This window comes from Hyla sarda, chromosome 3 (assembly GCF_029499605.1).
Source record: "Hyla sarda isolate aHylSar1 chromosome 3, aHylSar1.hap1, whole genome shotgun sequence".
Classification (NCBI taxonomy): Eukaryota; Metazoa; Chordata; class Amphibia; order Anura; family Hylidae; genus Hyla; species Hyla sarda.
The window spans coordinates 247,898,897-247,914,409 of NC_079191.1; the positions used below are offsets into that span (position 1 = coordinate 247,898,897).

Genomic DNA, 15,513 nt, shown 5'->3' on the forward strand with positions numbered 1-15,513 from the left:
TACAGAGAGATTGTTTAGAAGATGATTTATATTAGATTTATGTAAAATATTTAGTACATGAAAATGATTGATAGATAACAGAGAGAGCTCCATTCCACGGCACATCATGCATTTTATAATCTGAGCCTGCATAATTACATTTATTTTTAAGCAGGTTTGCCTACGGCACATACACATCTTGTTATCCACCAGAGTGTTTGCCTACTTGAAAGTACTTATCAGTTACTTGTGAACAATGGGGAGTTACAATTTATACTAACAGTGGAGGTGGGGGGGGGGGGGGGGGTCTTTTTTCCACCAAATCTTTTCACTGAAAGAAATGCAGGAGAAATGGCATATCGGTGGGCCAACATATTAAAGAAAGAAATTCAATTCTATATCAAATTAAGTTATTAACATACTTTACTAATGTATATTAACATAGATCTTTACTAACTTTAATTGCCCACCCCTAAAATAAAGCTAAATAAAGATAAATATCTTATAGACACTTGTAATAAAAATGGCAGTTTAAATGAAGATTTACAGATTCTAGAATATGTCAGGGAACTTCATGTTTAACATCAGCCTTACGACTGCTCAGACCATTGTCCTTCCCCCAACATCTCCAGAACAGGGCACCAGCTCTCTGCACGTAACGGAGCTGCAGGTTGCACGTCATCGATTTATTTCTCTGATAGTGTCAGAGAAATGCGAGTGCTGTACTCTCAGTACCTCTGTAGAAATATCCCATCTATAGTCCTCATATAGAAATAATGCCCCATTAATTTCTCCCACAATAATATTTCCACCTTTTGTGCTTGCTGCATAGAAATGACGCTCCCTTTGTGCCCCAATGCAGTAGGTAAGTAGACCCCATATAGTTAGCAGACCCCTGTTATATAGTCAGATAGGCAAAGACCCTCCCTTTGTGCCAATAATTCTAAATGCCAGGGACACTTAAAATTTTTAAGCAAATGCATATAATAAAACAGTAATATCAACTACTATATAATCCCGAAATCTCTACACAACAATAAAAAAAGCCAAACAATATAAAAGAAGTGCAGTGTAGTTAATCTTATCATCTCAATAGATTTTTCTAAAATGTATGGTAAACTGGAGTTCAACATGAGGATTCCAGTAGAAACAGATAAAGGACAGTCACAGGTACGTTGCATTCTTTATCAATTACAGCGGTTAATAGAATCCGTATAGTTACACTATAATCTTCATCAAGGTCTTTACTGGAACTAATTCCAAAGCAACATTCCGCTGCTGTGCATAGGATTGCAAGTGCTGCAGCCACTTACAGATAGATAGAATTTTATTCCCTTAATTCCTGTGTGGGCAATGGAAGCAGTTCTACATGGTGTGGGTATTACTAAAATTCTATCTGTAATGTAAGGTAAAGTTAAGGAAACTTATCTGGCAGTGCGTTATTCCTGGAGGGACTGCATTAGGTTTAATGGGGTTTTACCATAAAGACAAATATTTCTAAACTGATGCATTATGTAAAATGAAACATTTGAAATGTACAAGCATTTCTGAAAATATACTGTTTACAGTTCATTTACGACTATCTTAAGGTAATACCGAAATCTTTTTCCTGCACAATATGAATTTTTCCCATACTGCAATACTGGTTGCCCCCCCTCGAATTAATGAATTATCAGCCACTGTACTGTACTATCCTGTGCACGCTGTACTATCCTGTAAACTTTAACTCACCTTCCTACGTTCCCCCGTTGCTCCGGTATCGGTCTCACGCAGGGGATTGGAACGGGACAGGGCCGTCAGCCTATCACCGGCCGCAGTAATGTCCCGCCTCGGCCGGTGATAGGCTGAGCGCACTGTCATGTAAGGAGCCGGCCGGCTTCTTACATGACAGTGCGCTGAGCATATCACCGGCCGAGGTGGGACATCGCTGCGGCCGGTGATAGGCTGACGGCCCTGTCACGTTACCATCCCCAGGAAGCAGCAAGAGGATCACAGCGGTGGGACCATGAGGCCAATACTGGAGCAACGGGGGAAGGGGAGTTAAAGTTTCTTTTGTTTATTTTTGCAGCCCGGGCACAGGATAGTACAGTGCAGCGCAGAAGCTGATAATTATTTGGGGGGGGGGGGGAGAGAGAAGCAGCGCTCGCGGGTCACATATGATTAGTTCCCCGATGTGGGGGACAGCGCAGTGCTGGGATGATAATTCATTGGGGGGGGGGGGGAGAAGCAGAACAGCGCCCACGGGTGACATATGATTAGTTCCCCGACGTGGGGGACAGCACAGCGCTAGGCTGATAAACCGAGTACCGGGTGAACAAGCGGGCGGGGTGTGGCGGTTTGAGAAGCAGCGCCCATGGGTCACATGATTTGTGGGATGGTGGAAAATACCGTTAAATACCGTGGAACCGCCATAACTTACAAAAATACCGTGATACACATTTTTGGTCATACCGCCCAGCTCTATCTTAAGGCATTCACTGAGATGGTCAGACATGTTCAGTTCAACTGCATATTGCTTGTTACTTTCTACTGTACATTATATGCACGCATGGGGGATTATGGGAAAGGGTGTGCTCTGTTGCATAGCAACAGCAGAGCAACATTTGAGAGTGACCAGATCCATAGGGTTAGAAAAACAGTACAGCCATGGATGGTCATTTTACCTATAAACAACAGATTTGGGTTTGCACTTGGCAGTCTTTTATAAAACAGTCACTGCAGTTTTTGATCCAGAAGGAAGGAAAAGTGTGGCCCAATTTACTAAGATTGTCAGGTTTTTAAAATCCCTTTTCATAATGGTTTTACTTTCACATTCTGTCACATTAGTTAGTGTATTTGGTTGATTTTTGATGTGCACCTCTCTGCATCCATTTGCGCCATTATAAGACAATATGGAACTATTTGTGCCAAATTGCAAACATATCGTCACTTAGTCTGAAATCTTCATTTACTGTAAGGTTTTCTGGAAAAAGAAGCCCTACAAAAGTGTAAGCTTTCTGTTTAGTAAATTTCGGCCTATAAGTCCTTCCTTTATATATTTCCCATTCCTTTTGAGTTCAGTCCTGGCTTTGGCTCAAAAACTGCCGAGGCAATGTTCCAAGAAACTGGATTAGTGTGTTTGTGAATATATTTATAGCATATAGTATATCAGCTGCATTTTATAGAATATGGTGCTATGTACAAAAAAATAAAAAAGGAAAATATGTAGAAAAAAAATAGTGCAAGCAATATCTTTCATGGCTGTGGATGATACGATTTTTAGATATTTCTACAAATTCTTGAATCAGCCGCTAATGTAACATGTCGTCTTTTGGTCTTTTTTCGGGAATGGCATACTTTTGCAGGACTTTTTAAATATGCATTTTATCAGATAGCATAAGGCATATATATAAAATAACATTCTATATGGTGAATTATTGAACAGAAGTATTCTCCATCTGGCCATCCGACACTTTCCTATAAATTTCAGAGGTAATCTTGAAATGAGCATTGCATTAAGTGGAACGCTGCCAGGTTACCTTTCAAAGGTTAATTGCTTTTTCTTGCCAATTTTCCATAGATACACAAGGAAAGGATTCCTGCGGTAATTGTACATTCATCTATTATATAGTCCTGATAATATTTGCCAAGCAGGCTTAAGTAAGCTTCACACTGCCTGGCAGCAATAGCGTAGTGACTTCAGTATGAATATCTGAGCAGCCATAAGCCTTGAGTGTGTCTATTGAATCCCACATCGACCACTTTGTGGGAGCCAGGTGTGTATTCAGACCAACATTACTTTTCTTTAATGTGGAGTTATCAAATGCCCAATTAGTTTCTTGGAATGTGTTAACAGGACGACATTATGAAAGTAGGATATGCTCAAGGCATTTTGCTTCCAGAATCCACTGAGAGTTATTGTCGCCATTTGGCAATTCTGTTTGCATGTCTGACAGGTCACACGATCAGTGTTTAATGTCAGACAAACATAACCCTAATCAGCACAATCCCTGCAAAAAATCTATATGAGGTTATTTTCATACCTACCAGATCCACTGTGGATTTAATGCTGATCTACTGCAGATTTTGATCTGTGTTCAACTGTTCATTTCTATGGATTTAACAGTAAGAAATCTGCAGCAGCAGGTCAACAGCAGATACGGTATGTATGAATGTATTCCATGAAAATAAACGTTATATGTTACTCAGTACCTTTTATGTGTCTACCGCCTATATTCCTCTCACAAGTATCTTCTATCTGTTGCTCACTTGGTTTTTCATCCTGTGCTCTGGAGGGGACGTGTCCTTCTCTTGCCCTCGCTCACCATGCATTCACTTCTTGAGTCTGCTGTGTAGTGCTGTGTCTCATCCAATCACTGCAGGTAGCTCTTTAACCCCTTCCTCTTTGTTTTCATGCTGCAGTTTGATAAAACAGGTGTGAGCACAGAGGAGTGCTACTCCCACCCTCACTTACTGGACTTTTTCCCTGCCTGTGCCTCAGCTGGCAACCCCTAGTGGTCTTTTTTTATAAGCCATGATTTCTATAAAAAGAAGATACATTTTTATTGAAGTAATATGTACAAGACATAAAAAGTTTTTTATATGACAGTGCCCATTTAAGCTCAGTAAAAACAACGCATTATAAAGGCACACTTCCTCCTTTGTCAGGTCTAACTTTACCCTAGTGTTAACTTTCAATGATTTGGTTAGGGTAGCCAATACTGCTAGCTCTCCTGATCTCTCCATAAACATGAACATTTGACAAACCAAATTTTCATGTGTTCTTAATGAAGAGAAAAGGGGTATACAGCCAAACAGCTCCGACAGTGGTTTATCTCTTAGAAAAGAAAAGGGTAGAGAGTTGAAACCAAACATAGGCAACCCTTCTCTCGCTGGACATCATCCCTCGGGGAAGACTAGGGAGACCTTACCTTTTGAGTAAAGTTTATGAGGGCCATAGAAGCAAAGTTATAGAAATGCTGTAGTATCCATGGTGCTACAAATGCATAATAGGTCCCAGTACTGTAAACTAATATGGAGCCACATGGAGGAGGGAGGGGGGCAAAAAGGCCACACATAGCTCCAAGATATGGTAGGCCCATGATTTACATGTTTTTCCCAAAACATTGCTTGTTCTCCGAGATGTTTTTTTCTTATTGAAATAATAATTCAGTGATTGGGACATCTGACTTAAGGCTGAATACATGGATACTGTACATGAGAGGCGCATCAATCGTTCTTGATAGCTGACAGCAATAAGGACCTTTCTTTCTGGAAAAGTAGCAATAAATTCTACCTCAACTGGTGCAGATCTATGCCAAAAGAACAAATCTCATTGTTTCTTCTGTGAAATACACAGAAGCTGGCAGGATATAGAAAAAAATCCCGGATTGTTTGAAGCTGCAGTAGTACTGTCACAATTTGACAGATATTTACTGCAAAAGCGTTCTCTCCTCACTTTGCTAAAAGTATGTGTTCCTAGGAACCTCTCATTTATAATTTATTGGAAAGCTAACTTCAGTGCTTTGTGTCCCCCGTGAATATCTATGTATAGATGTGACCTGATATACTGCATATTTGTAGTTGTTGTTCATTTTTCTGCTTACTCTTTAGCCTAGCGCAGCATACTTTCCGGGCCCTGAGTGCAATTTCTTAGTAGTTGCATTTATGTAAACCACACGCTGCTACGTATCGCACAACAATGCAAATTTGCTCAGTGCGCTTACATAGATTTTATGGCTCCGTATAAATTAAGCTTATCCATTATATAACAATGAGTACTGTAACTTTCTAAAACACTTGGGGGAATCCTATTTTGTACAATAGGGCAAAAGACTATTTGTGCAAGATGCATTTTGTAAGCACATAAATGTGACTTTTTATTGTGTTTGCTCTGCACTTGTAATTTAATTTTCAAGTGGACGGGCCTTAGTGGGAGGAGGAATGCCCAATTCCCCAACCCCGCCACATACACACACACACACTCCCTGCAACAAATCAATAGATTTATTACAGAAAATTGTGTAAATTACAGTTAAAGTTCCATGGCATGTGGACAGCCAGGGAATTATTATTATGTTAGGGTCTGTTAGAAATTCATTCATTATTCTTTCGGCTGAATTCTGCTGTGTGAATGGGCCCTATGACTGCCATGTGAAACACAGTCTGCATAAACTCCCCCGTCGGTGTATCACTTTCTGTTGTCGTCAGAAGGAAACCTCTGCTACTTATTTACCTGGTTATCTAAGGATCACAAATGATTGGAAAGTGAAACGCAGAAGAAGGAATTTGTTAAGGCAGAAAGTTTTTACACAAAGATGCACTAGAAGCAGATACATACAGATGGGAGGTGGCGTATATTTTATGCAAATGTTCTGGTGTAAAATCAAGTAAATACTAGAATATTTACTAATAATCACTAGTAAATACTAGAATATCTGGTATATACACAAAGTTTTAAATAAGAAACCTTCTATAGTCACCCCTCCTGGCAATCTCAAAGCAACATTTCCTTTGTCCCTCACTTTCTATACTCCTGTCCCAGAAAGACAATGCTGCATGTTGACACATTAATGCTACAGCAAGTCATTAGTTAGGTTACATTTTGCCTTAGACCTTATGCTACTAATTTTCAACATTCTATGGCTTATTGTAGACTGCACTGAAATATTCATTAGACTGAAACTTACTTTGACATTGTTGTGTGACTCCAATTTAGTAAAATCCTGCTGATCATGATCAAAAGTGTGAACATGCTTCAGGTGCACTTTTTCAACATGGTTCATCCAGCTGAAAACTCAATTACCTAAAGAACAGTTCCAGCTTGTTAATGCAGATATTGTTACATTTTTCTTTCCCTAATGATACAGAAGCTTTAATTGTAGCAAAATGTGTTTGTTTCAATAAGAGAAAATTGCAATCTCACAAAGAATAGAAAACCCTAATGAGGAAATTGCAGATTAGGAGTACGGGCAGAGAATTTATCCACTACTGAAACACTGCCAAATATTTTTATTCCATGTATCACTCTGTTAGCTTACTGGGTAAATTGGGAATGTGAGAAACTATTAGTAATAACATTAAGTACAGTAAGTAAATTAAATATCCTTTTTCCCTCCCATTGTGCCTCCAGATGGACTACAGATGTTTATTTCTAGGGCATGCTTTCCCTTGTAGTTATGGCTACTGCCTCCATAATAATATCTATATATATGTATGAGATGCTATAGTGCAGTAAATTGAGACCATCGACCCCTTAAATGAATACTCCAATTTACTTGTAATGGTGACTCTGGTCTTTTATTTCCAGCCCTGGTACTCTGCATTTAGGCTTTTATGTGAATCTGCATTCCTCTTTAAGGACATGGTCTATTTTGCCATTGAGGACGGAGAAAACCATGATTCAGACAGCAATATCCAGTCTCCGAAAATGTAAAAGCTACACCAGCTGGATATTTGAAGCTTATCTTTTTCTCTGTTCCCCACCTAAAGCTAGAGAGAGATTGTCCTCATGGTTGGGGCTATCCTATTAAGGAGATGGGTTCCCCTGAAAAAGCTGAGACAGTTGTTTAGGCAGTTCAGAATTTACTTTGGGGACTCCATTCTTTTCCCTCCTTCTTTTTTGGTGTTTCTGCGGATTCCATTAATCTTGGAACACTGTTTCTGTATGTCTGTAGGCCATATGCCACATTATTACAAATTCTGCATACTTTATACATTATGTTTAAGTATTGTGTTATTTTTATTTTATTTGTTCCAGACCTTGTAATTTGAACCATTCTTTATCTCTATAAGGCTTTTTCACACCAAATGTTAGTCAGTCCAGCAAAGTATCAGTTTTTTTATGTGCTGTACAAATTTGGACAATAAACAGTTGAGAGTGGGAAGAAACAGTGTTTAGCTGAGCACTTCTTCCTGTTTGCTTTAGTGATTGGTGGGGGTCTTGGCACCAGACAGGGCTTTATGACATGTCAAATATATTTTTTTAATGTCATGTGGAAATGTTGTACTTTGTTCTGTCACTATTGATCAATGTGCACATGGACCTAAACAACCATAATAGTAAGCACTTTATGTTTTCTTGCAGGGAAATGCTGTTGTCTATAGCCCTGGGCCAGGTGTTATCTCTGCTTCTATGTGGCATCAAACTTACAAGTAAATACCTATCGGAGGATTTCCATGCCAACACACCACTCTTTCAGAGTTTTCTTAACTACATTCTTCTATTCTTGGTATACACGACCACACTGGCTGTAAGACAAGGTAGGTGACTAGTTGTTGCTACTCATCGTCTGACATTTGGCATTCAGAGTCTGACAGATGCCAACAGTAACATGTGTTTTATAACTGTGAAGCCTCACGTAGAAGCCGTCCGCTTACCTAAAACCATGCCTACATGCAGATGACTTTCAAATAGACTGTTGATGGCCACATGGTTTACAGGTTAAACAGCTGTTCAAGTATCCTTAACAGGTCATGTTTATGGTTTTTCCATACAAAGGACACCTGTGGTAACTTGTACTGCATTAACAAATATTATATCAGGACCTGGGGGTCTGATATTAAGGATAGATTTTCACCTAATTCAGTCTAAGTCAGCCAATAAACCTCTCCCTTCCATAGACAGATGGAAGTATCTCATCCTTAAAAATGAAACATGCAACAAGTTCAACAAGTTACTATCATCTAATTTATGTGTACCTCTCTTCATCAACAATAGGGCAATTCAACTTTGTCTTATTCATCAATTCTATCATTTGCCTATTCAGCTACATAGAAGGGATAGAATCCTGGTTGTCAAGTGCCCAAAATGTCTTATGAGCAACTGATTTCTTACACATGATGTAGGTGTGCCATATGATCTCCTCTTCTGGAAAAGATTATTGACATCCTATCCATGGTTATGGAATCTCTAATACCCTTAGAACTGGATATATGTTTTATTGGCACCCTAGATGAGGAGTTGTCCTGAGGGAAACCATTTTTATCACGTGAAAAGGTATTAGCCAGAAATGCCAATGCCACAGTCCCTAGCCCCTCCAACATGTTACCTCTCAATACAAAGGGCTCTCAACTAGATAAACATGTCATCCTACCTGACTAACCAACTGCAGCTTTACATTACCCCCAGAACATTTCATATGATGATATCTTACTACTTCAGTCCTCAGATAGAAGAATGATATGATAGACTACCTCATTCATACACCAGGGAAGAGGTGTAATTATAGGAGGTGTAGAGGGTGCTTTCTTATATAAGGAGACCAGTGCTATAAATCAAGCATTTTAGTTGGGGACCCTGTTACAGATTTTGCACTGCATATTGAATATTGCTACATATTCAAGTGATCAACACCAACAGACAAGGCCACACGATAACAGTATGTATCAAAAAGGTCAAACCAACTTTATTAGACAAGTATAAAAATTACACACAGTGTTAAAAACATATCATAGACAAAGGAGAAATAAAAAATGAGGGGTAAACTCAAAATAATGTCAGGGGTCACAGATATATAGAATAGGTAGAACTGTGCACATCACTGGAAAAGCTATAAACTTAATACAGGCTATGGATGAAGTACACTACTACCTAACCAATGTATACAAGTCATAGCATATGAACTTTAAGAAGGAAATAAACTGTGCACCCTGTAACGAGATACCTTAAAGGGGTACTCCGCCCCTAGACATCTTATCCCCTATCCAAAGGATAGGGGATAAGATGTCAGATCGCCGGGGTACCGCTGCTGGGGACCCCCGGGATCTCCGCTGCGGCACCTCGCTATTATTACTGCACAGAACGAGTTCGCTCTGTGCGTAATGACGGGCGATACAGGGGCCGGAGCATCGTGAAATCACGGCTCCGCCTCTCGTGACATCACGGCCCGCCCCCTCAATACAAGTCTATGGGAGGGGGCGGGGCGGACGTCACGCCCCCTGCCATAGACTTGTATTAAGGGGATTAGCCGTGATGTCACGAGGGGCGGAGCCATGACGTCACGCTGCTCTGTCCCCTGTATCGCCCGTCATTACGCACAGAGCAAACTCGCTCTGTGCAGTAATGATAGCACGGTGCCGCAGTGGCGATACCGGGGGTCCTCAGCAGTGGGACACTGGCGATCTGACATCTTTTCCCCTATCCTTTGGATAGAGGATAAGATGTCTAGGGGCGGAGTACCCCTTTAACTCCAGCCCCCTATGACATGTCTGATAAAGTTGGTTTGACCTTTTTGATACATACTGTTATCTTGTGGCCTTGTTTTTTGGTGTTGATTATTGTGTGGCCATAGATAGCATCCCGCACACAAATGGAAATGTATATATATGTCTATATGGTCACCACGCAATAAATAAATAATTATAAAAACATATATATGCTACGGTTATTATTGTGTAAGTTTATTGAAAAGGATCAGTATATCATAAAACGATATTCTAATAGTATGTACGGGAAGTATGTATAGAACCATATGGTTAGGTATAAAAACACATATGATTACATCAATAAAAAATGACTTATTGGTAATTTGACAGTACTCAATAATACACATGGATAGAAATATATGTATATATATATATATGTCTATGTTATAAATGTGATAGTATGTGTGAGAGGTATGTATAAAGCAACACAGTTATGTTTAAAAAAAAAATATATATATATATATATTTACGTCAATACTGAAATTTTTTTTAGCATTGGGCAACCAGGTACAGAGCTTGTCAGTGAAGATTAATAAAATGCATAGTTTTTTATACATAAAACATACATAGTATATACAGGCAGTATAAATGTGACAGGAAGCGGCTGGAACACATACAAAGTGTATATGCAATCTCGGGCTAGCTCAGTTATGATAATACGTTTTGATAAGTAATGGGTAACTTACCACTTCTAGTAGTTGGTGCTGTGAGAGTGTGCTACGCAAAGAAGGAACAAGAGTCAGATGGTATGGTAGGGTTAACTGGAATACCTGGTGGGGATCCTGTGTAGTATCGGTGCTGGCGTGGTCTGGCGGCTGTGTGTTGGGAACGTGCACATAAAGCAGGGACTCCCGGCACGTCACTTCCGGCCAGCGCCGACATTGCCATGGTGCGGCAGACCCTGTGTTGTCAGCGGTGTGTGGATGGAGTTTTGGTGACAGCGCTCCTGTATAACGTTCAGCAGGGGCTTGGGGAGGATTAGAATGGGAATACTGGATATAGTAAAGCGGCTTGAAGGGGGTGTAAGAGTGGATAAGAGAGTCTGCATAGTTTTCAAATAAGATGTGGGGGGGATAAATAAGTGTGACTGGGATATTGGAACTGGATGGGAATTGTGAAAGTGTGGAGGGGATCCAAGTTTATGAGGCTGTAAATACACATAGGACAATAATTAGCATTTATTTTCTTGACTGCATCATGGGGATACAAGTGGGTAGGGCTGTAAATTTACATAGGACAATAGTGGCAATGTATATGCTTGACTATATTGAAGGATTGTATACTGTAGAGAATTAATGAGTGGAATTGATATCAGTGGAAGGGAAAGGGTAATTGTGGAAATGGGATGGACGTGTGCTTGAAGTATATATAGGTGGTATCTAATGGATGGGACACCAGTGATGGCGATGAAGGGATGGGAAGGAATATCTTGTGGATGTGTCTTTTTAACAGATACCACAGTTTGGGGGAAAATAAAAAGGATTTTTGCAAGAAATATCACAATATTTGAGTTCAATGCATTCGTTGAGCCCTTCGAGATGTAACAGCACATTTTGAAAATCCAATATGCCTCTGTATTCTGTTCTCTGTGTCACATGGGATTTGTTCAATTGGTGTGATTGTGATGGAAGAAAAATCCTTGTTGTGTCTTTCTGTAATGTGGTGAGATACACTTCGCTTAAGATGTCATTTTTAACTATTATGGCGGTGACCATTGAGGCGTTTCCGTAAAGTTTATGCTGTTCTTCCGATGTATTGTATTCCGCAGATGTATTGAATGAGATAAATAACGTATGAGGAACTGCAGGTCAAGTGGACTTTAACAGGAAATGTCATGGAAGTGGTTATGGAGGTGAACGTGCATGAATTGTGAGTGATACTTTCACAGCATAGGCAGCCTTTCTGTCCGTATTTGAAAGAGCCTGTATGTGTTGATGGCATGAGACTTGTTGGTTGTTTATTGGAGTAGTTTTCTGTATTCTTTTTGTTTGAGAAATTTGAGTTGCGGTGTGGAGGATCTATGTCTGGCCCTATGCTCATTGTAGGGGCACGTTTCGTTTCAGGGTTTAATGTAGAAATAAGGGTGGGTGGATTCAGGGTAGAGTTTTTGTTTCCTCCTTTTTTCTGGTCTGCTGGATGTAAACAGTTGGTTGCATAGTCTTGTCTGTCTCATTTCAGTTTCATTGATTTGGTCTCAATTAGTTCTTTTTCAAAGATTTTTGTTTTGCTATTAATTCTGTTGTGTATGGTCTGAAACTCTGGGTGTTGGGATAATAGGTCCAGTTGTGTTAGGGTACTATTGATTTTTGTGCTAAGTTCCTGGCATACTTTCAGGCATTTGTGGATGAGAGAATCCATCATCAGGAGAGAACAGTGGAACATCAGTTTTTCAGTTGTAAAGTTGGTATCTTCTGGAAATGCAGATGTGAATGGAAGTCTCAGGCCCCTTTATATTTTTTTTAAACATAATTGTGTTGCTTTATACATACCTCTCTTACACATACTATCAGAATATCGATAATCATTATAATAATTATATGTTATCACATTTATAACATAGACATATATATACATATATTTCTATCCATGTGTATTTTTTAGTACTGTCAAATCACCAATAAGCCATTTTTTATCGATGTAATTATGTGTGTTTTTATACCTAACCGTATGGTTCTATACATACTTCCCACGCATACTATTAGAATATCGTATTATGATGTACTGATCCTTTCCAAGAAACGTACACAATAATAACCTTAACATATATATGTTTTTATAATTATATATTCATTGCTTGGTGACCATATATACATACACACATATATATATATATATATATATATATATATACATTTCCATTCATGTGTGTTTTTGTTTAGAACTGTCAAATTGGACATGAGGAAGGCACTTTGTAAGTGCCGAAACGCGATGTCCGTATTGCCAAATAAAATATTTATTGTCTTGTGCCGGCCTGAGTCCGTTTTACTGAACACCCCTGAGCAGTGCCTCCAAGACTGCCCTTTTCCTACTATTTCTCGCATTTCTATGCTGGTCCCCCATTGGGAGTCCAGAATCGGTCCGAGTGCAGCAGCCCTATTTCTATACATCTGATTGTACACTTACAACGATGTCCGCCAAAAAGCCATGGATCAGAACATCATCACCATATAGGTGAGTATATCACTTAGGTGGGGTGGAGGGATCACCCTGAGTCGATATACGCTACAAGGGATCGCCCCCTGTCTCTTTTTCCATCTCTCCCAACCTCATCAAAGAAGAAAGAGGGGCATCAATATAATTGCGCCAAAACGATCAAAAAGTTGCATCCACGGTCCATCCACAAAAAATGTATTATATATATATATATATATATATAAATATATATATATACACATATGTATAATCCGAGGGAGTCTAATTCTGGGTCCCCTGCTTGAAAAAAGTGATTGTGATCTCATGTACTTACCATTTTTTTCATTAATGGATTTAACTAGCCTTGATGAATTCTATGTCATTACTACTATCTCTAGACAGCATATGTTTTGGTGGCTAGAAGAAATCCACCCATTCCTATGCCACCTAATCTCAGCAACCTTTATTCTACTGTGTATGAGAAAAGGAAGCGTCAGTTTCATTTCCCAACATACTGGTTCCAACATGTCTGATAACAAGTTCATCTAATGTCTAGAAACATTTGTTCTCCCAAGCTGAGAAACTACAGTATATATAGTTGGATTCTTGTCTGATCATGAGATATTGGTCATCTATTTGGGCTACCAGACTGCACGTGGGCAGTTTTTCATATCATTTAAATGCATAAAATAAACTAAGCAGCATATAACAGAATATACTTAAAGTGATAGGCAACTGCTGTGCATACGGTTAGATAACTAGGAGTGCAGAGGAGGAATGGAGACTAAGGGCCAGGTTTAAAAGTGTTTGTGTGTATATTGGTGTGCATTGTTTTCAGTAGAAATATGCACTATAGTTTACACAGTAACCTGCAAAGCATGGTTTCTCAATGGCTATTTAAAATATGGGGGGAAAAAAGAGACCTGTCCCTTTTTCTACACAAAAATCATATGAAAGAGCCAAGATATGGATTTACCTCACTAAATAGAGGTTAGCCATGTCCGAAACTGCAACAAAACACACAGTCAAAAGTATGCAAATATGTGCCACAAATCTGATGCTGCCCTCTGAATTTCTGCCATGTATTTTGCAGTATACTGTGAAGTACACATATGCTGTTTGCACATACCCTTATAACACAAGTCTACACACAATCTATATAACCATGAATGCTGCCTCAACCAAATCCCCTAACATGTTCTGTGCCTTGTGGTCCTGGGCCTATGATGCTCATTAAAAGGGTAGCAAATTATTTAGACAGATATGCTTTATAAGAGGTTCAAGTAACACTTTTTAGGGAATGTATACACAAACATTACAAATGGCCATGTATTAGTAAATTAGAAGTTATAGCCGAAGTTACATAGTAAAGAACATCTGACAATAAATGTTACTAATACATATATTATTAATCTATCAAAGCTAATGGTGTTATTGGCAGAAACTGAACTAATTATGAAACAAATCAAACAATAACCATATTGTACCATCCATTCCTTTTTCTATACAATAATAACACCAAATTTCTTGTGTAGACGTATCGATCACTATATAGATGGTAGCATCACGTGAAAACTGCAGTCAGCAGAATTCCACTGTGAAGTTGATTTATAATAACAAAGTAAACAGACAACCAGAGTGCAGTATTTCAGATTTACCGTCTCTGTTGTTCTCCGACTATAATAAAACGCCTAGGTGTTTTTGCGACTTTACAATGCTTTATCCTCACAGTGGGAAAATCCATGAGACCTGCTCACTATTTGTTATCTGGAGCAATTTCATTAGTAAATAATGCAGTGCGATATTCATATTCCCACACATCTTTCTGCTATACATTCAGGCCCAACGGCCAATGCATTTCCACCTTATGGCCTCGCACTGGAGATTAAGCTGGGATAATGGGATGCGGCAATGGAGAATTTTACTAATCAAACCTCATAAATGTGAGAATGAAATGTCAGCTCCATGGTAATGTGAGGCCGGGCATCTGTTCTAAGCAATACAAGTTGATAGAACACTGTTCCTCAATTAACTCAGCGTGAGCTTTTCACAGCCAGGAAATGTCCCCCTGTTTGATGCAGATAGGCTTCACTTCCAATCCACAACACAAAAGCAAATGAATTGTGCCGTGATGTGCTCTAAAGTCTTTGCTGACACTGATTTAGACCAAACTTTCTTCCTTTGAGTTTCAAAGCCTCTTTTAGGTTTGACAAAAAA

General features: G+C 39.2%; 1 protein-coding gene across 1 annotated transcript in view; it reads left to right on the forward strand.

Annotated features, from left to right (window-relative positions):
* The window catches only part of SLC35F1 (solute carrier family 35 member F1), a 377,771-nt gene that overhangs the window by 219,900 nt on the left and 142,358 nt on the right, over positions 1-15,513 (forward strand). Inside the window, exon 2 of the mRNA XM_056566424.1 lies at positions 8,045-8,220. Within this exon, the coding sequence (XP_056422399.1) occupies positions 8,045-8,220 (176 nt within the window). The remainder of the gene's footprint in view (positions 1-8,044; positions 8,221-15,513) is intronic.